Source organism: Loxodonta africana, chromosome 14 (assembly GCF_030014295.1).
Source record: "Loxodonta africana isolate mLoxAfr1 chromosome 14, mLoxAfr1.hap2, whole genome shotgun sequence".
Taxonomy (NCBI): Eukaryota; Metazoa; Chordata; class Mammalia; order Proboscidea; family Elephantidae; genus Loxodonta; species Loxodonta africana.
In genome coordinates, this window is record NC_087355.1 from 79,479,344 (window position 1) to 79,500,810 (window position 21,467).

The following is a 21,467-nucleotide window of genomic DNA, read 5'->3' on the forward strand; positions in this document are numbered from 1 at the left end:
AACCCCACCTTCTCCAACCAGTGGACTTTGGTATAAACTAAGGTATGCATTCCAGGGGCCACAGGATGAAGATGGGCCTCTTTCCAAGGCACTGAAAATTGTGGGGGGCATTTTTTTATATTAAAACAAATATAAACTCTATTGTGATACAAAACCCAAATTTGTTTTTTTCTTCCCATAAGACAAACCACAACACTTTCAGGAAATTTCAAGCCTCCCACTCCTTAAGTAACCTAATGCAGAAATGTAATCTACATTAATTCAATTATATGTGTTCAGAAAAAAGTGTGGGAGTGGGAGAAGAATAACTATTTAAAAAGTACAGGCACCTCTGCCCACATAAACCCCGCAGTGAGAAGGTCGAGCCACGGAGATTGTGGAAGATGGATTAAGGATCTGCTGTCCCTTCAATTTCTGCATGCCTCTCACATTCCAAGGATCTCACTACCCACGGTGACTCTGGTGTTCAAGACATATATGTGTATGTGCATGTATGTACACATACGGTTATGTGCATGTGGCATTATATCCCCACTTCATCCGGTGCTCACATGAACAGTTTCTGCAAGGAAAACAGGCTACAGTGGTCGATGTGTCAGTCTCCAACACTGTATTTTTCTAAGCAATTTTCTGCCTCTAGGGTATTTCAGCCTATATGCCACTTTAATCTAACATGATGACCTAACCACCCCATAAAATTCAATTTTACCCCCAAGAGGCAAGTTTCAGAAGGCCCAGGAAGAGAGGCACAGGGTGGCAGGAGGCTTGGGAAACACTGGCATGGGGTGCAATGTGTGCATAGGGGGTGGGATACGGTTGGGTGGAGAAGGCTCAGGGGAACCTAGGGAATCTGATTATGAAAAAAGATAGCCAGGATGATCTCATGCATGGGATATCTAATGTCCACTCTGGTCTGTCTAAATTATAGGGGCTGACAACTTCAGGTGGAGGTACCTTGAGGCAACTATATAGTCTACATACCCTAAGACTCTCTGACACCCTATAAAATCTCAAGAGTTCAAGTAAATATTGTGTGTCTGTATAGGAGGGTGCGTGGAGAAGGCTAGGGGATCAAGAGTGATGGGGGGAAGGGTAAAGGGGGGCTTCTGGAGGTGACAGGATTATAATCAAGAGATCTCCCTCCCTCCATATCTCCCACCCTCCTTCCCTCCTCTCTATGTTAGTTTTCTTCTTTTTCAGTTCCATATAGGGTGGCTATTAGTTGGAATCAACTCTACGGCAATTGGTTTTTTTTTTTAGTGCCATGACTACTAATAGTTGACCTCCAACAACCTCTACCATTTTTACATATTGTATGTACACAATAAACATGTGCAAAACAAGTATATAAATATGACTTTAACAGGTATAAGGAATTCCTGGGTGGTGCAAATGGTTAAGTACTTTACTAGTAGCCCAAAGGTTGGCAGTTCAAACCCACCCAGAAGCACCTCAAAGGACGGTTCTGGTGATCTGCTGCCAAAAGGTCACAGCCTGAAAATCCTATGTAGCAGTCCTGCTCTATACACATGGGGTCACCACTAGTCAGAATCAACTCAAAGGCAACTAACAACAACCAACAGGTATAAAAGAAATAAACTTCGTTAATTACAGCAAAAGCTTAAAAAACTGTATGCTTCAAAAATAAATGTAACTGCTACTTACAAATATAAACTATGCATACTTTATTCATTTGCTAAAAATCTGCATGTGTGGAAAAACATGTATCCCATAGATTTTCTTCATGTTTTTAGTGCTACTAAAAAAAAAATATATGCGGGATTTTCGATAGGCAAGGCAGGAGGTTAGTCACAGTATCCTTCTCAGTAAACAGTCTGGATGAAAAACAATTATTGAGTATTCTTGATAAATAATTCTTTTAAGTCTCTGAATATCAGCTGGAATTCCTAGTTCCTTTAACTAATATTTAACCCGTTACCATTGAGTCAATTCCAACCCACAGTGACACTAGAGTGGTGCAGTGGTTAAGAGCTCAGGCTGCTAACCAAAGCTTAGCAGTTCAAATCCACCACCTGTGCTCCTTGGAAACCCTATGGGGCAGTTCTACTCTGCCCTATAGGGTCACTATGAGTAAGAATCAACTCAGTGGCAACAGCTTCAGTTTATTTATTTATTTATTGGTTTTAACTAATATTCAGACCCAAAATTTTGAAAATATTTATAAAATAGGCTCCATTAAAAATTCCCCCAAATCTCTAGAAGAACAGACCTTAAGTAAAAGTTTATCTTCAGATGCATTATTAAATGCCTCCAATTTCTTACTTCTGCAAAAGGATAAACAAAGAGGCCTGTTCCATGACCCTAAGAACCAGGATTTCCTTGAATGACACGCTAATGAAAAATGCAAACCAGTGGAAGTCTTGACTCATTGCACCAGAGTTTGCTACGTTCCAGCCAAAGGCCTGCCTTACACCGAGAAAGAAACAGCTCCTCAAACCAAAAGTTATCCATAACCCCCTTTCATCGAGAGTATCTCTGCTTTTGTGTAACATGAGAACAAAGAAAAAGATCCCCCAAAATACTGAACACATTTATTAATAAGAATTGTTCCCATTTACTTGGCATACAGTGTCTGATTATATGGGCTGACCACACATTCGTTTTCAAAAGGCCCCATCTTAAAGGTCTAATAAGAAATGGCCAGGTTTTATAGCAACACCTTCCCTCTAGCTATCGGTGAAGGGACCAGGGGAGGTAGCTAGACCAAGGGGCTTCCCAGCAAGCCATGATTTGGCTGGAGAAAAGAAAAATTAGCTGGACCGATCAGATCCCACCCTCTCAGATCACAGAGAAAGAGGCCATGGTGGGCCACATATAAGCCAGAATGAAGAAACACAAACTAGGACTAAGCAGCAGAGAAAAGATACACAAAGCAGGGGCAATTCAGGCTAGCCAAGAGTATGGGGAGAATGATTCAGATACAAAGAAAGGAGATATCATAATGAGAGAGATCATGAGGTCCATGAGAGAAAAAGAACAGCTGCCTCCAGGGCTGCTTTGGTCTCTGTTTTTATATTCCCACGAGAAACTCTCGCCTGCCCACCGTGCCCTACTATGATGGTAACAACCATGGCAATAACAATACTGTAGTAATAACATCAAAAACAATAAAACAACAACCAACAATCCATGACTGCTTTACAATGTATTTGGCATTGTCCTAAGGACTCCATGGTTATGTAATCTTCTCAGTAATTCCTTAAGGTAGATAAATTATTGCCTTCATTTTATAATTAAGAAAAATCAAGCACTGAAAAGTTAAGTCATTTGCCGTAGGTCACACAGCTAGTATGTGGCAGAGCTAAGATTTGAGCCCAGGTGTCTGCAATCAATCCCACTCTCTCCACCTTCTGCATAAGCTTAAGTGAGTCTGCTCTTCACAGCTGAGAGAGCCTGCCTCAAATGGCACTCTGTGTTATTTCACGTAAGTCTCGCAAGAACCCTATGAAGTGAGTATTAACCTTGGCAGGCCACAGGGCCATTAAGTAGCAAGAGCAGGCAATGGAGCTCAGAAGTATCTCACTCCACAGGCAGGGCTTATTCGCCAAGCTATATGCATTTCATAATAACAACTACCAATGTTGAGTGCTTTCTTTCTATGTGCCAGGCACACACGGACACTTTACATGTATCATCAATTGTTTTTACAACAGCCTGGCAAGGTAGGCATTACTTCAATTTCACAGATGAGGAAGCAAGTTCGAAGAGGCTAAGTGGCTTGTCTAAGGTCACAAAGATAATAAATAATGGCAGTCCTCTGATTTAAACACGTGCTCTTCTTCAGTGCACAATCTGACAACTGTGAGAGTCTAGCCCCGACTCAAACCGGTGAGAAGAACCACAACAAGAACTTGAAAAGACAGAGTATTTCCAAACATGACTGTGATCGGCGTTCTTGCATCCCCCTGGGCCAGAGTGTGGATTTTCTTTTTCCTAGTTCACCTATTCACTGAGGCTACAGCCCCTCAAGGCTTCCCAGTTTGGGAGGGACTCTGAGTTCCAACCTCCCTTCCGGTAAGTCACTTCTTCCCATTCCCGCGGCCGTGCTGGAGCCCGAGCCCCTTCAGGCGGCCCGACGTGGGTCAGAGTGGGACTGCGCTCCACAGAGTCTCCAACGGATGGTCTTCCAGAAGCAGATCACCAGGACTTTCTCCCAAGGCACCTCTGGGCACACTAGAGCCTCCAACCTTTTAGTTAGCAGTTGAGTGTGTCCTGGCAAAGCCTCCTGGGCCTGTGGCAAAGTCTGCTCACATGCTTACTGCTCTGGTTTTTGTCCCTTTTTCATTTTTTTTTCCTGCAAGTTGATTACATATGTAAGTCACATTTTATCCAGAACTTCTAAGTGTTTTATAGCAAGAAGGCTATCAGGTTGTCTGTTTGCTGTAATGTTGGCAATGGAAATCAAGAAAGAAAAATATAGTTATTGAAACAAAAAATATTTATCACAGGAATAGTCAATAACAAAGTTAATGAACAAATTCGTGAACTGGTAGATACATTTGATGAAATTATCCTCAAAATGCAAAATGGAAGTAAAAAAGTAGGATGACAGGAGAGAAGATGCACAGAAGATAGTATTAAAAAGGTCCAATAACAGCCAGTCTAGAAGAGTTCCAGAAGGAGAGAATTAAAAAAAAAAAAAAGGGATAAGTGAAAGATCTTAGAATAGCTAACCACTATAGTTCTTTGCATTTTTCAGAATATGTATCAGTTATCAACCATTTCGTAAGCACCTCCAATAGGTACCAACTCGAAATTGACTCAACAGCACCCAACAACAACACAGGTACCAAGAGTTATGGCAGCCACAACCAGGACACAAGGAAAGTACAGGCAGTCCCTTTTCACACACCCCAGTTGAGGAAGACCGTTTAAAATCAGCAGTGAGCATACAGTCCACTGCTAAACTAAAGCCTACAGTTAGCCCTAATGCCAGCTTCTGGGGCTACTAGAGTTTAAAAAAAAGTTTAATAAGAACTATAATAATCAAACAATTCATGCCCTTGGAGAACAGGGTAATAAATTCTTTGTTGTTGTCAGGCGCCATTGAATTGATTATGACACACAGCAGCCTCATGTGACAGAGTCGATCTATACCACAGAGTTTTCTGGGCTACAATCTTTACGGAAGCATATTGCCAGGTCTTTCTTCCACGGAGCTGCTGCACCACCAGGGCTCCTTAATAAATAGCATACCATGGTCTAATACTAACAGCTAAGCCTCACAGAGTACTTAGTCTGTTCAAAAGACACTGTACTATGCACTTTATATGGAGGGCCAGATTAAGTCCTCCCAACAAGCTACTGAGGTAGGGATGATTAGGTTATGATGGCGCTGGTGCTGCTGCTGGTCTTCACGGGTAAGAAATGTTAAGCACTTTGCCTACAGTCACACAGCATGGAAATGGGGAAGCTAGAAATCAAACTAGGCAATCTATCCCAGTTGGGTCCTTAAACTATTCTGGTATACTGGCAGAACCCCCTCCCTCTCTATAAAAATCTAATTTGCAATTAATAGGTGAATTGCATGCTGAAGGAACTCCTCTACCCACCCTTACAAAAGCAGTGAGGTCAGTGTTGAGCTTCCTATGTCCTTTGGGTAGGATACCTCTTCTTCACAAGAGCAGTGAACTGGGCTGTGACCCATATGTTTTCTCCTTGGGAAGAACTCCTACAGGGGAGTTTGGGAGAAGCCCCCCGTCTAGAGAGAAATCCAGAAAACTACTTGGCCTGAGCTGGCTGGGGCAGGTGAACATATAAAATGGAGTATACGTACACACCAGTTGCTGTCGAGATTCCGACTCCTGGCTACAGTCTTTGTGAAAACTATGCTTCTTCTTTGTGACAAAGCAACATGGCAGTACATGACAAGTTCCAAAAAGACAGCAGCACTTCACTCCCTCTGCCCAAGCATCTAAATTCTGGAAATGTATCCCAAAGAAATCACTCAACAGGGAAAATACAGCTAATGACTGGAAGACGTGGATTATGGCAGTGATGGTATCAGCCGTGGTATCAGGCAAAATGCAGGAAATCTATGGAGATTCAATAACAAAGAAATGGTTTAGTAAACTAAGGAACATGAAGAGACTATTATGTGAGCCTTAAAATAACGAACACTGCAAAACTATAAAGCAACACTTCTGCAATACTATAAAGTGAAAATGGAGCTCTAGTAGCATAGTGGTTAAGCACTCAGCTGCTAACCAAAAGGTCAGTGGTTCAAATCCACCAGCCGCTCTGCAGGGGAAAGATGTGGCAGTCTGCTTCAGCAAAGATTACAGCCTTGGAAACCCTATGGGGGCAGTTCTACTTTGTCCTATAGGGTCGCTATGAGTCGGAACCGACTCGACAGCACTGGGTTTTTTGAAAATGAAAATACAAAATTCAAAATGGCATGTATTTGAGGACCAAAAAACCCCACAAAACCAAACCCATTGCCATTGAGTTGATTCCGACTCATAATGACCCCCCATGACAGAGTAGAGCAGCCACAGGGCTTCCAAGGATTGGCTGGTGGATTCAAACTGCCAACCTTTTGGTTAGCAGTCACAGATCTTAATCACTGTGCCACCAGGGCACATGTGACAACAGCAACTATTTTAAAAACAATGTATGCATGGAACAAGGGCTGAAAAGTAATAACTAAAATTAGTTGGGTTAGAGTGGTATTTTCAATCACCTCATATGCATGCACTAGCTGGACAATGAATAAGGAAGACTGAAGAAGAACTGATGCCTTTGAATTACGGTGCTGGCCAAGAATATTGAATATACTCTGGACTGCCTGAAGAACAAACCAGTCTGTCTTGGAAGAAGTACAGCCAGAGTGATCCCTGCAAGTGAGAATGGTGAGACGTTGTCTCACGTACTTTGGACATATTATCAGGAGGGACCAGTCCCTGGAGAAGGACATCATGCTTGGCAAGGTGGAGGGTCAGGGAAAAAGAGCAAGACTCTCGACAAGATGGACCGACACAGTGGCTTCAACGATGAGCTCAAGCACAGCAAAGATTGAGAGCATGGCGCAGGACTGGGCAGTGTTTCATTCTGTTGTACACAAGGTTGCTATGAGTTGGAATTGACGGGACAGCACCCAACAACAAAAGTGGCAGACTCCTGGGAGACCTTTTTTCTTCAAATATTTAAAGTATTCATTATTGTTACATGGTATACTAACTTTGAAAAAAAGGGGGGGGGGAGCATTTAGCCTTCTTGATAACACACCAGTTCAAAGAATCATTTGCAGTCTCCACAAAATTATACCACTGTTAAGCTAAATTCTGTTCATGAAGCACTCCTCCAGCAATTTTGCCAATGTTAGCTTACATTATGCAGGACGAGCAATATCAAGTTACTTAGCTTGATTCAAGAAACCTGAGGGAAGAGAAGGGGGAAGGGAAGGAACAGCCAAAGGCACTTAAAACCACTAACAAAAAAAGTACTGTGGCTTGTACATAAAACCATTACTGGCCTCCATGAGGCATTATCAGTCCAATAATACATTTCTGTTTTAGACTTTTAAAAAAGTGTACTTGAAACCAGCACAGGCCTTGAATTTCAAACAGACAGAACTAAAGGAGTGCCTCAGAGGGAGAATTAAGGTCAACTGAAATTGGCCTTTTGTCTGAGAGGCATTCTTCAGAGTTAGGAAAAAGGCAGTTTGGTTTAGCTGTGGATGAATTTGAAAGTAAAATTCAAGGTTTTCAGAATTACCCGCACAGCCAGAGACAGAATGCCAATGCAGACTTCGGGGATACAGTTTCCACATAAAATACCCATTGTATGACCTGAGTGGACCTCTAGCTCCAAGCAGACAAAAAAATTGTTAACAAGGATGTCCTGGGAATCCAGGTAGTGACAGTTCAGATGGCTGTTTACACATGCTTGGAGAACCAAGAGCAGAAAAGAAACGAGGATGTTAAACATGCATGCCAACACATAAACTGCAACTCAGGTAATACATGCCACCTTCAACAGTTCCCTCTCCAAGTTACACCTGGATAAGGTGATCAGCTAAGCGTAAGAAATGCAGGTTGTGGTAACGGTGTGTGACTGGCTCCCTCGCTCCTGTACGCTAGGGACACCAGTCTCCTGACTGCAAGCAGGTCTCCACCCACACAATGGGTGGCACGGCAGACTCAGGGTCACCATCAGTTGAGTCACTGTCTTAGGAAAGTTGAAGGACACACAAAGATAGGGGTCACAGGTTATAGGACCAGGCGTTTGCATTCATGTCACGGTAGAGTCCTTTTTAATTGCTCATATCTCGCCCCTGGATTAGATACGCGGGCCATGGGTACTTTCCAATCACCCTAGAATTACAATATTTTGAGGCATTACTTCAAAGTATAAAAAGGCTATCAAATGTCTAAGACCAAAGGAATAGGCTACACTGTTCCACTCCTCTAGCCTCCCCTCCAGTAAGATCAATTTTTTTTGGGGCGGGGGGGGGCCAGTAATGATCACACTAAACTCATTTCATGGCTCACTAAATGTGACCTGAAGCCTGACTAGAATATTTCTAAGATTCCTTATACTTTGGATGGTTCCTGATTCTAAGATTCTTTCAGTCTGATCTTTGTAATCTTTAACACAAAAACAGCTCAGTATATAAAAGCATAAGGAAATAATTTTCCTCTTTGAAAAGGTTAACTGGATAACTAGCTGTGGAGATGAGTTTCTTATATAGTCGAAGCTTTTCACTGTGATGCTACTTTGCTTTGTGTAGATAAAAATATTCTTTCAAATCAAATTTGCACGGAACCAACTGGACCAGATCTTCATCCTATGTATTTCTCGGGGAGATGACAATTTGGTCCTAACATTTGAGTTAAAAAATAGAAAACAAAAACCTTCTAAGTAAAGAGGTACCCCAGGAAGGTAATTTTAAAGTCTATCTCTTAAGATTATAGAGTTCTTTTGTCCAGCAGGTAGAGGCTGCTGGGAAAAAGCAATCCTGAAATAGTTATAGATCTTACTCCAGTGTCTCTTTTACCTTTAAAAGCCATTTCCCAAGTCTGCTCATATTAATTTTTCCTAGTGAGTCAAATCAATCTCCCTTGTTTCCAATATAAATCTTTACCATCAACATTACTGAAGAAGTCATTCATCTCACAGAGCAAGAACAAGTGCTGTACAAAGTAAATGGAATATCTGCGTTGTCAACCAAATCTCAGTCTCTTCCCCAATGACTTGAGCATGCTGGGCATAGCTTAGGGATCGAACTGTCCTTAGCCAGAACCACTTCTCCTGGTCCCAAAAAAGCCCTCATGAAGAGAGCTGGCTATGGGCAGTTCAGACTTAGTCTCACCTGCCCCATGAGCAACAAGTCCTTTTCATTCCCCACCTTTCCATCCTTTCAATCAGGAACAGAGCTGCTCTTAAAAACTTGGTGCTTGATCTGCGGAGCTATCTACCAACAAATGCCTTGGATGCAGATGGAAGAGTGACCCTTCAGCACATGTCTTATTAAAAGGGCAGTGTATCCCAAACCTGTGGCTTCATTCTAATTTTTTAAATAAAACACATAGTACAATAATGTGCTATTAAGACATTTTATTACATAAATGCTCCATGTTTCTATAAGGAATTTGTTTTTCTTTATCAAGAAATTATATCTTACAGTTTTGGTGAGAACTATAAAAAAAGATATAACTACAAATAAATAAATAAAACCAACTCAAAGACAAGGAGGGAAGGGAGGCCAAATCTGTAGCATTCCATCCATTTGTACCGGCAGAACTTACATGCTAAGGCTACTTATCTAACTTTGCAATTTAGCTTCCAACGCCTATCAACCAGCAAAGAGGGCTCAGATCTCCACATTTCTTGGTCTCTCTAATGCATCCCTCAGATTTATAATAAAATACAATTGTAAAGCCACAGACTTTAAAAATGGAACTAAATGTTAAACTATAAACCATTTGGGTGGTCATCCACAGGGGTAAACTTGATTTCATTACCGAGATTCATATTTCTGGGAAATGGTCTTCATTGAAACTACACATTTTCATGTGGTCATCACCTCTCCTAAATGACTACATTTAGTTTACCATTCTCTTGTTTCCTGTTTACAACTGTGCCACTTTGTTTTTATGATGCGTGAAATCTTTGTGGGAATAAAAACTGTCTATTTTTATATTGGAAGTAAACAAAAAATAGCAAGAATTTCTATGTTACTTACGAGGTTTTATAAGTTGATCCTCCATAATGCAGTTATTGGCAGTCTAGCTTTGTATCATTTCTTCATCTTGTTGTCCACTGCTTGTTTTCATTACTTGGAGGTATGTGTGTGCTTGAGTGGTTTGAGATGCCCTCTTCCTCATTGGAAACCCTGGTGGCGTAGAGGTTAAGTGCTATGGCTGCTAACCAAAAGGTTGGCAGTTCAAACTCACCAGGTGCTCCTTGGAAACTCTATGGGGCAGTTCTACTCTGACCTATAGAGTCACTATGAGTCAGAATTGACTCAACGGCAACAGGTTTGGTTTTCTTCCTCATTTACATGCACATTGTGCAATGATTTATTTCAGAAAAACAGAAGCATCTCCTCCCCAAGGCACAGATTCAGACCCTTGGTCACGGAATGGTCCGTGTTAAAAAGGTCTTAGAATTGATTCCAGGAAATGGTTCATATTCAATCAATATTTGTTTAGTTCATCCCCTTCTTCTCACCCTCCTCTCGATCTTATGAGCCAAGTGCTTTACATGAATATTTCCAATCCCCCAATAGCCCTTCCAATGAGGTAATAATGCTACATCTGTGCTTCACAGAAAAATTAAGTAACCTGCTAAAAGTCATCTGTAAATTCAAATGCCATTTTTCCAGGCCTTCTCAATTTTCCTTCAGCCTCCAAATTTCAAAATACCCAACTGAATTATAGTCTCCACTGTACCCTGCTATAATAAATTTGCTTCTTTTTGACATTGCATACATTTCAGAACAGACACCATAAATCTTTACACAATACCACAGCAACAAAAAGAAGCAAAAAAACAGCAATTGAGCACACTTATTTAAAACTACATTAGGGGCCATACAGAGTAGCAGGGTTGGGAAGGGAAGGAAGCTTCCCAAATACAAAGCTCTAAATATCGTGTTTCTTCAAGCCAAAATTCTTTAGCATATCTCTGATCTTACTATCTTACACAAAACTAACAATGTGAAAAAATATATACCAAGGAAGAAAAAAGATGTACACAAATACGAAAGGAATCCTATCCCTAAATGGAAAAATGAGGGAAAAGTTGCAGTTTCTTCTTTGGAATTTTGAAGTTTTCAAATTTCAGGTTTCAAAAATGCATTTTGTAATTTTGCATAGCTATGGGATGCTTTTTGTCCACTAATTTAGACCGGTTTTTCATCTGTGGAATATTATTACACACAACAAGAGTATACCCATTTTTTTTGTTGTTGTTGTTATGTAGGCATAATAATAAAAAAAAAAAATCTGGTTTTTTTTTTTGTTTTTAAGGTCAAAAAGAAAAAAATCACTTCTAGTCCTCCAACTGGGCATTGGCATTTCCCTGCATTGTACCAGAGGTGCATTCTGCTTTAGGGAGGTGTGGAAATGTGGAGGTTATGTTCTTCTCCTTGGAAGATGGAAGATGGTATCTACTTGATGGAGAACCAGGCTGAAGAATCAGGAAGATGTGCTTTCTGGTCTGAACCCTTGCACTGGACCACTCAATCTAACCTGGACCACCATTTAACTTGAGTCTCCATAAGGTTCCTACATGGAAAACAGAGAAAGGGATGCCTAACCCCCACTTGCGCCACAGAATATCAATTCGATATGTAACTTCTCTTCTCTCACTACCTTCTGTAGAATTTAGTCAGGGATGTACCTCTGGGTGTTAATACCTGATGGTATACTATTTTATTTCATTCAAGTCTGGTTGATCAACAGGAATCCACTTTTCCCTGGGAGCAGGAGGCATGAATGGTGATGTACTTATTTTTTTTTAACAGAGTCCCGGGCATACAGCAGATGTGTGCTGAGGTGAACTGAAGGGGTCTATGTTCTCTGGCATAGGACATCGTTCCTCAAAAAGACCTCGTCAATGTCCTCTCCTTTCTATGCATTCCCATCAGTACAGAGTCTGACTGGTTCTTAGCTACACCTTCTGTAATTCTTATTTCCCTCACACTTGTAGGTAGAAATGGAGGATGAATCTCTCCTCTCCGTAGGCCACATCCCTTAACTTGGAATGCAGAGACCATTTGGTGAGGCATAAAGAACATGGACTCTTGAGATTCTAGCTCCATATTCAAATCCTGGCTGTGCTACTTCACAGCTGGGTGGCCTTGAACTAGTCCTTTAACTTCTGAGGGTAAAACAGGGAGGGATAATCATAACCATCTCTAGAGTTTTAGAAAGAATTAAATGAGAACGTATACAAAGCTCCTAACACACAGACAACAAACGGTAACTCTTTCTCTTCCATGTGTTTGGAAGTCCATAGCTGAGAGATGTCTGCATACACAGTCACACTCCTGGCCCCAGCAGAAGGAATTAGCAAATGGGTGAACAGCTGAAGCTGGTAGAAGGGTTTTCTATAGAATGCCTACTAATTCATTTATCAAAGATTGCTGGAAGGCAGTAGTAATGGCCTCTGTCTACTACGCAGTTAGGCACGTTCAGATGGTGGACCACAGGGTCAACATCTCTTTCTCAATTATCAGTCCCCTTGAGGGATCCAGGCCTGCAGTGTGAGGAAAGCTCTCCTCGAAGCCAGCTTAGGAGCCAGAAAGTACTTTTGAGACAGGGAGCATGCAGGGCTAAGTGCTCACCCTTAGAAGAAGTAAAAAGGCTATTAAAGGAGCCATGTCAAAGACCAGGTAGGACCTATTTTGTTTGCTTTTTTGTTCTAATCTGTCAATAGAAAAGGCAGGTGGACAACCATTTCTATTTCTCATGAAGACAAGAACAGCAAAACTAGGAAAGAACATATATACTTAAAGCCAAGCTGAAGGTAATACCAGCCAGTCTTACAGACGTAAATGGCCGGTAATGACTGGGCCTCATCAGAGGCTCCAAGAACAAGAGACTCTAGGATAGAGTGATGAAGGGAAGAGACAAGTTCTAAAGAGACAAGCCTTTCTGAAGGGAAGAGAGTGAGAAAGTTCTAATCCAGGATGAACAGATGCTTTGTGCTGAAAAAAAGATGTATCACAAAAAGAATCCTGAGGGTCTGGCGTAGGTCTGACACTGCTACGAAGTAGCTACGGTGGCCCTGGTCATAGCCAACTCCTAAGCCCAGCTGCTCACTTGTTAAAAAAAAGAAAAAAGAGGGAGGGGAGACTGTACTGCTCCAGCTGCAACAACAGTCTCTTCCATTTGTATAACGAAGCAATTCCACAGACATTTCACTTTATTCAATTTTCAGAATAATACTGTGCAAAGGGCTCTATTGCCCACCCTTGTGCCCCTCAGCCCCCATTTTATAAGAAAAGGAAGCTGAGCTGGGTCTGAGGTTAAATTGCTTCCCAGAAACACGCATCTGACTGACCTCTTAAAAGCTTGCAAGTGGTCACCTAAGATACAACTATTTTTCTCTACTCATCTGGAGCTAAAGAAGGAAACCAAAGACTCAAGAAACTAGTCTACAGAACCAAAAGTCTACCAATGACATCACCTACCTTGAGACTGGAAGAACTAGATGGTGCCTGGATACTACTGCCAACCTTTCCGACCAGGGACTCAATAGATGGTTCCAGACAGAATGGGAGAAAAATGTAGAACAAAATTCAAATTCCTAAAAAAAAAAGTCAGACTTGCTGGACTGGTAGAGACTGGATGAGCCCCCAAGACCACTGCTCTGAGATATTCTTTAAACTCGGAATATAAACCACTCCCAGAGGTCACCTGTTGGCCAAATGACAGACTGTTCCATAAAACAAATAATATAACCCATAAGCACCATGTTCCTCAAAATAATCATCTAGATGAAACCAAATGGTAAACATTTACCAGAGATTAGAAGGCGAGTGGGGACAGGGAAGCTAGATTAATGGAACAGAACAACCAGCATGGAACTAATGAGAATATGGATCCATTGTGAAGAATGTAACCAATGTCACTGAACAATATGCATAACCAAAAAAAAACCAAACCCAGTGCCATCGAGTAGACTCCGACTCATAGCGACCCTATAGGACAGGGTAGAACTGCCCCATAGAGTTTCCAAGGAGTGCCTCGCAGATTCAAACTGCTGACCCTTTGGTTAGCAGCCGCGGCACTTAACCACTACGCCACCAGGGTTTCCAACAGAGTAGAGCTGCGCCATAGGGTTTCCAAGGAGCAACTGGTAGATTTGAACTACTGACCTTTTTTGGTTAGCAGCTGAGCTCTTTAACCACTATGCCACCAAGGCCTCAACAATATGCACAGAAATTGTTAAATGAGAACCTAATTCCCTATGTAAATGTTCACCAAATATTTTTTTTAAAAATCAGTAAAATGGGATTATAGGATTTAAAGCGCACACCACACACACACACACACACACACACACACAGAGCTGACAAATGACTGGGTTAGGACTGGAACTCACAACTCTGAATTCAAAATTTAGATGTTTTCTACTATAGCCAATCATGCAATACAAAGAAAGAGCCAGCTAAGACACCAGATGATCTAGATCACTGACAGGTACCCCGAGAAAAAGCGCTGACATAGTGTCCTGGACAGATCTACCTATGAGAGTACTCTGATCACAACTAGTGTGAGCACCTCACCCAAATCCTGACCAAACTGAAATGACTGTGAGTAGTAAGCCCAACTTGAACTGGGAAAAACAGCATATGTCACTAGACTGTGTGAGCCAAAGCCGGAAAAATGCATGCACACACTCTGTGGCAGCATAAGTGACCCTCAACTATAAGGCGGCAGAATCTGTGAGTCAAAAGAAGCCTCGGAGCAGGGGTAGAGGAATGGGTAAGCGGTTCATCAACAGCCCAGAAGTGGGAATGGCAGACAGAGAATAACCAAGAGACCCCAATGGCAGAGGATGGAAACAAGCTGCGGAGGGAGGCCAGTCCCTAGGGTGGAAACAAATTCTTCCAATTCCTCAACTGTGTCTCCTCTAGCTGAGGTCTAGCTGGCTGGTGGTAGGGTCTGCCTTCTTTAACCTCACCCTTATAATACCTCCCACCCTCCACATCGAATCACCGGTGTGTGTTTCTAAATGCAGAACCTGAGCCCTGCACCAGCCCTTCCATACCAAAATCTCCAGGGGTGTCTCCCGGTTGATCATGACGCACGTTCAGGCTGAAGACCACAGCACCTCAGTAATCTGAGGAAGACTGAGGAGGATGAAGTTGCTAAGCAGGATCAGGAAGCAAGAGGAAAAGCACTGTCCTGCCTCATCTAGTCTGGCCATTTGCCTGCAAGGTAGTTCCCTGGAACAGCCACTTTGAAGGCAGGAGGTAAGGGGATAATGAGGTAATGTCTGCCAGTAACAGCAGAAAAACACCAGTCACCATAAGCTACCCTAGCTCTCTATATCCAGCGATTTTAAGGCAACACAAGCAAGAAAGCAGTTAAAGTTGGGCTGGGGTGAAAGAACCAGAAAATTAAGCTCAAGACAAACAACAAAAAAGATTCAAAATGAATTCTATTACTGCCATATAGAAAGATGTCTAGACAATCCCATCTTTAAAAATGTAAGCAGAAACAAAAACAAACAAAAGACACACACACACAGATACACACCAAGTAGGCAATGTGATACTACGTGCTCTTACAACAGAAATCCAAAATGAGTGTCACAGTACTCAAAATCCAACAATATGTCACAAAAAGAGAGTCTAATGGGTGAGAATAAAGAAGTACAGATATAGAAATGGCTTTCAAATACATTGGGAAACATCACAAACAAGCAGCTATTAGCTTGAATTTGGCAACGATTTCTGTGTGGTTTCTCACAGGAGTTTCCAAATTTGTCCCCAGATTACATAAATGTCTTTTTCGACTCATATTGTGCCTGCTGACAGAGCTACAGGCATTTCTGTGCCCATCACACTGAATTCGGCAGGATTGTTTTCAGCACAGCTGCAAATGTGTTCATATAGACGTAAGAGGTGGCAGGGAAGCCCCAGGAAGGGCAGGGACCTCATTGCCTCACCTAGGGTGGAGCTCAACTAGCCAAATGAATTCTCAGCAAAGAAAAGAAATTCTGAACAGACTGCTTCTCAATGAGACTGAAAATTTATCTCACTGTGTCCTAAGAAGAGACCTAAGATTATGTTGAAAACCTGAAAATCAAAAGGCCGTGTAAAAGTTAAATATATAAATTAGCAGCAACATCCTAAAACCATGAGTTCCTTAATTCCATAGGATGTCACATAGATAGTTACCAAGGAAATGAAGGTAGTAAATAATTACTAGGTTGTGTTCTGCATGTTTATGTATTTTTAAAAGAACTTTCTTGGTCCAGCCCTTTAGGATGGACCTGACCTACCACAGAAAGCTAAAGTCACATCCATATTCTAGACATATTTTCTTAAATTAGACGGGTGTGGCGGCTGGAAGCCACCATTCCTATACTAAACGGAAAAAGGGCAAAAGAAAACATGATACTCTCCAAAAAATAAACTGCATTTTTTTGCTGACACCAGCAATGTTACAGTGGAAACAAGGAAATAAAGCAGAGACCCAGTGACTTCTGTTTCATTAGAAACACATGAAAACCGCATCTGCCAATGAGAAGACATTCTACTTTCTTTGCGAAAGTCTGCCATGCAAGTCACCATTTTCCCCCACTTGTTTTCACAATTCACCATCCAGTTGTGTACCTGGAGAGTTACACATAATGCGGACAGTCACATGACAAAGGAGATGAGAGGCAGAGTACCGAAAAAAAATAGTAATAGTTAAATCCTGAGGTATTTAATCCGTAAGCATTAAATGTCCCTGTTCTTGTTAAATATAAACACATAGTGGTGGAACAAGGGGAGAGAGCTGTTGTTTCTGGGCCACCAACATCCATTCACCCTACCTGGTAACCACACCGGGGGCAGAACCAGAACTAAATCCGGGTCTTTTCTCTCTTACCGTAATGTCTCTTTATAGAATCTCTTAAAATTAGAGGATGTTTTGGGATGTTTACAAAACACTTTCTCATCCATTATTTCATTTGGCTCTCAAAACACAATCTTTTGAGACAAACAGGGAAGGGACTTAAAACTCCTTCCACACAAGGAAGCTGAAGTGAGGAGTTATGGGACATCACACAGCTAATCAGGAATGGAACCAGTTCAGGTTTCTGATGCTCGGCTTGTCAAGTAAAAGCAAAACTTCCAAAAGCCGAGCACTTGACTCTCAGTGAGACTGAGGGAAGGAAAAAAAAAAATTAACAGAAGTCCATAAATCCTACACCTTCCTCTGCACGTCGCGGCTGCTTCAGTGCAGACGTATGTGGGAGATGCAAAGGAAATTACTCTTTTCTCACGTAAGGTCTGAATCATATACCCAGTCTTCGGGTTTCTGAAGTTACCCACACCTTCTTCCATGATCTGCTCTTCTGTAAGATGGCAGCATTAACCATCCCACATGGAAACCTGAACATGAACCTGACAACCAGGGAATGTGAAGGCCTGGCTCACATTGCAGTGAGATGTTAGTGCCAGGTGTCAGAAACCCACTTCTGTGAGAATATTTAATGATATTTTTAAATGGGGAGGAGTGGAGAAAAGGGGAGAGACAAAAACTCATTCCATGGGAACACAAATTTAAAAAGCACCATGGTCTGGTGGAAACTGATTTGCTTAAACTGAACATATGGGTTCAAATTCCAGCTTGGCTGCTTGTTAACTGTGTGATCTCGAACAGAAAACTAACCTCTCAGTTTTAGCTCCCTAATCTATGAAATGAGGGGATTTGACTCAACTCTAAAAACAGTCTATAACATCTGTAAGACGGAGCTGGAAGTTAAGAGACGAAGTAGAGAAGCAACCGTAGAGAATGAAGGGCATGTGGTGTTGAGAAGTTGATCCACTGAGTCGTTGGGGGCATCCATAACGAAGAGAGACCTTCACACTAGAACCCACTGCCCCTCTTAAACCAGTAACCACTATAAAACCTATGGCTAAAAGGGGAAGATGGGAATTAACTTTTATTGAATATCAACTATGTTCCATATTATTTTATTTGATCATCAAAAAAAGGTAGGCAGAGCTGATGATGTTCTTGTCTGTTTTGCTGACAAGGAAACCATGGTTCAGAGGCATCAAAGCACCTTTAAAAAAAAAAAAAAGGTCTCAGGCCCATTGAGTAGCACAGTTGGACCTGAACCAAGAATTTTCACCAGAGAGTCCAGTGCTCCTTCTAATATTCCTTGCTGTTCTTTACCTATCCTCCTACTCCTTATCTATACATATTAGGAGTCTCCATTAGGATAAAATGGTAGTAGACCTCTGGCCCAGAACACAAATTTAGAAAAGTGGTATGCTATAGATTCAATTGTGGCTTTATTTCCAAAACACCCGGGCATTTTGTGGATACAGTCTATTTGTGATAATGGTCATGGCATTTTTTGACAACAGTTTAGAAGTCAACACTACTACTGGGCAGAGTTCTCAACATGCAATCTCTCACGGTAGAAAGCCATCAATCATTTCAGCATTTTCAGTATCTGACTGGTACTTTCTTAGAGCATGATTTATACAATGTCATTTAATTGTCTTAATGAACACTTCCAGCTTTGAGACACAGAGTTACTTTTCTAGGCCAATAAAAGGTGAGAGAAAAGAGGGAGAGAGGTACATAAATACTCATCACAGATTCTGTTTACAAATAAAAATTTGTAGTAATAGTAAGAATCATTCAGTTGCTTAAAAACCGGAATATTATTAGGAGCTGGGAAGGCTGCCAAAAGTGAGTTTAATTTTCTACATTTCAATTTTACTGTAATTTAAAAATAAACAAACAAGGAAATGAGAATTTGTCAGTCCACTATTCCTCTTGGGCATTAGTGACATCATTGGAATACATGTTAACAGTCACTGGTTTGTCTAAGAATGGGTGAATGAATAAATGTACTTACGGATTCACTTTTCCCAAATAACATATAGTAAATAACATGTTATTTTTCCAAATAAGAGATATGCTTAGAGTGATATGTGTATATGTACACACATGCAAAAAAGGCACCATATTTGGGGACAATAGAAGAGAACATGGGTACATGGTCAGACAACTTTGGACTATGTGACATGGGACAGGTTTAGCTCATCTCTGTGAACCCAATTACCTCATTTGTAAAATTGGGAATAATACACACCCCAAAGGGTTGCTGGACGGATCGGAGAGTCTACCACTCAATAAAAGGTACCTACTATTATTAGAGACCTTCAGATGAACAAAAAATGTTTCCCTACAATTATGGCTTTTCTTTCTGCTTTTAAGTTGATACAATCATTTATGGTCAGTTTCTGGATTTTTCCATAGAAAGATGTGTGTAGCTCACTGACTTGATTCGAAAATTTACTAACCAAGGGATTGGGTGGTTGGTCCTCGGGGGGGGGGTTTCTTTTTGATTTCCTAATTATGCCAGAGTGTCCTAACTTCTGAGAACGGGAGGATTATACCTCAAAGTCTGCAGACTTTGGATTTATAACTAATGTATTGGTTTTTCAGAATGGAAGATTTATCAAAAGTTTAAAAAATGCAACTTAATTCATTCTGCTCTGGGTCACATCTATACAATATGCGGGGAACCCAGGAGTCAAGATAAACAGTCATGGCATAAGTCAGCTCATTTCCCTGTAAGAGATTCTACATCCTATATATGTTTGACATTCTGCAACACTGGTTAATTACAGTCCTATTTTATTTGATCACGCTGTCAAGAGCAGAAGTATTTAACATCCTGTGCCCCAAGGATCCAATAATATATCTGGTCTAAAAAAAAGTAAAAGACATTCCCTGACCTCAGAAATTCACAGACAGGAAAGCAAAAGCACACGTGTGAGTAGAGAGAAATGTGTTACAGAAGGGGGCAGCTTAGGAGAGTAGAAAATACCTCAGAGTTTGGATTCAGACAAATTTGGGTTCAAATCATGGTTCTGTCATTCATCAGGAAACTGCTCCTTGCCTCAGTTTCCACATCTGTACAACAGGGTGATAACAATTCCAACCTTAGAGGGCTGTGGTAAGGATAAAATGAAATACAGTATGCAAAAGGCCTTCGTATGGGAAAAGCTGGTGCTCAATAAAGGTTCAGGGGTCACATCAAACTGGAGAACTTTCTAGAGAAGCTGATGCTGGAACTGAGGCTTAAAGGCTAAAAGAGAAGTCCCTCTTTCACTCCCTCTCCTGCCCTCACCCTTCAGCTGAAGCTTACCCTCAGTGGCTTTATGCTCTGGCTTGCTGTGGGGGCCTTCAGAGATGCTGCGATGTGTTGCATGGAGCTTGTTCATGATAACAGTTAGGTTACTAAGGTTTTCAAATGCTGCTAATGCCAGTTAGGGCCGATTTTTTTTTTTTTCCTTTCCAAAGTTCTGTCATGTGTACATCACCTGTGGCATTCAAGTTAAAACATCAACACCAATTATTAATTTGGTAGGGCAATTACCCAGAAGAGGACTACTCGCACTCTCGGGGAAAGTTCATAAAAAAATTTTTTAAATGTCACCCCTACTCTTAGAAAAACTACACAAGTAACAATTCTGAAAATAGAATGGTGTGGATAGAGGGTGATACAGACTAGAAACCAGGGAATCACCAATTCAAATGCCTCCTGGGGCCCTGAAGCTAATGTTATTAAGAGAAGCAAGCTTGGTGTGGGGCTGTGGAAAAGTGGTACCACCTTTGCCATTTACGAAAAGCAGCCACTAATTATCTTTAGCTGGTTGCTCCAATTTGAAAAGAGGGTTCAGTGTTGACAGAACTTCTGATTTTTCAAAACAAGCTGGAAATCCATTTTTATGTGAAATTTCCTTATTTTTAAAAGATAGCAAATAGGTCAAATTTGGTGAGCCACACCAAATGTCTGTGGGCTGGATGTGGGCCACCAGTATGTGAGCGATGCAGCAACTACTGTGAGAGGAGAAAAATATACCCATGTGGGCCAGAGCAGTCAGAGACACTTTGTAGAGAACATGGGATCTGGACTTCATATTAAAAGATAGTAGGATTTAGACTGTTAGAATAGAGTGGAGAGGCCACGCAAAGGCAACAGTGTTTGGGACAGCTAGCCTGACAGCAACAGAAAGTCTTAGGTGAGACTGGGTTTATAAGAAGAGTCAGGTAACATGGGGGCTTGAAAAGCAGGCAAACCAGCTTAAATTTGATTTGATGGGCAACACTGAATCACTGTCAGTAGTTGCCTGAATAGGAAAGCCGTGGTGAACATCCATGGATATGAATGGCACCCACAAAAACTATGAATGTAAAAGAAACGGTGTCATGCCTCCAGAGAACCCCATGTTTGGATGGAAAGAG

The 21,467-nt window shown here is 41.4% G+C and overlaps 1 protein-coding gene across 8 annotated transcripts in view; it reads right to left on the bottom strand.

Moving 5' to 3' along the window:
- Window positions 1-21,467, bottom strand: part of ASAP1 (ArfGAP with SH3 domain, ankyrin repeat and PH domain 1) — a 360,432-nt gene that overhangs the window by 179,686 nt on the left and 159,279 nt on the right. The window contains exons 2-4 of one of the 8 annotated variants that reach the window (XM_064268089.1): window positions 13,664-13,779; window positions 10,208-10,357; window positions 5,798-6,056 (exon numbers count right to left, since the gene is read on the bottom strand). The exons of 5 other annotated variants lie outside the window; for them this stretch is intronic. In XM_064268089.1, the coding sequence (XP_064124159.1) occupies window positions 5,798-5,887 (90 nt within the window). In that variant the 5' untranslated portion in view covers window positions 5,888-6,056; window positions 10,208-10,357; window positions 13,664-13,779. The remainder of the gene's footprint in view (window positions 1-5,797; window positions 6,057-10,207; window positions 10,358-13,663; window positions 13,780-21,467) is intronic. 2 more of the 8 variants (XM_064268088.1, XM_064268090.1) reach the window with 2 other exon arrangements.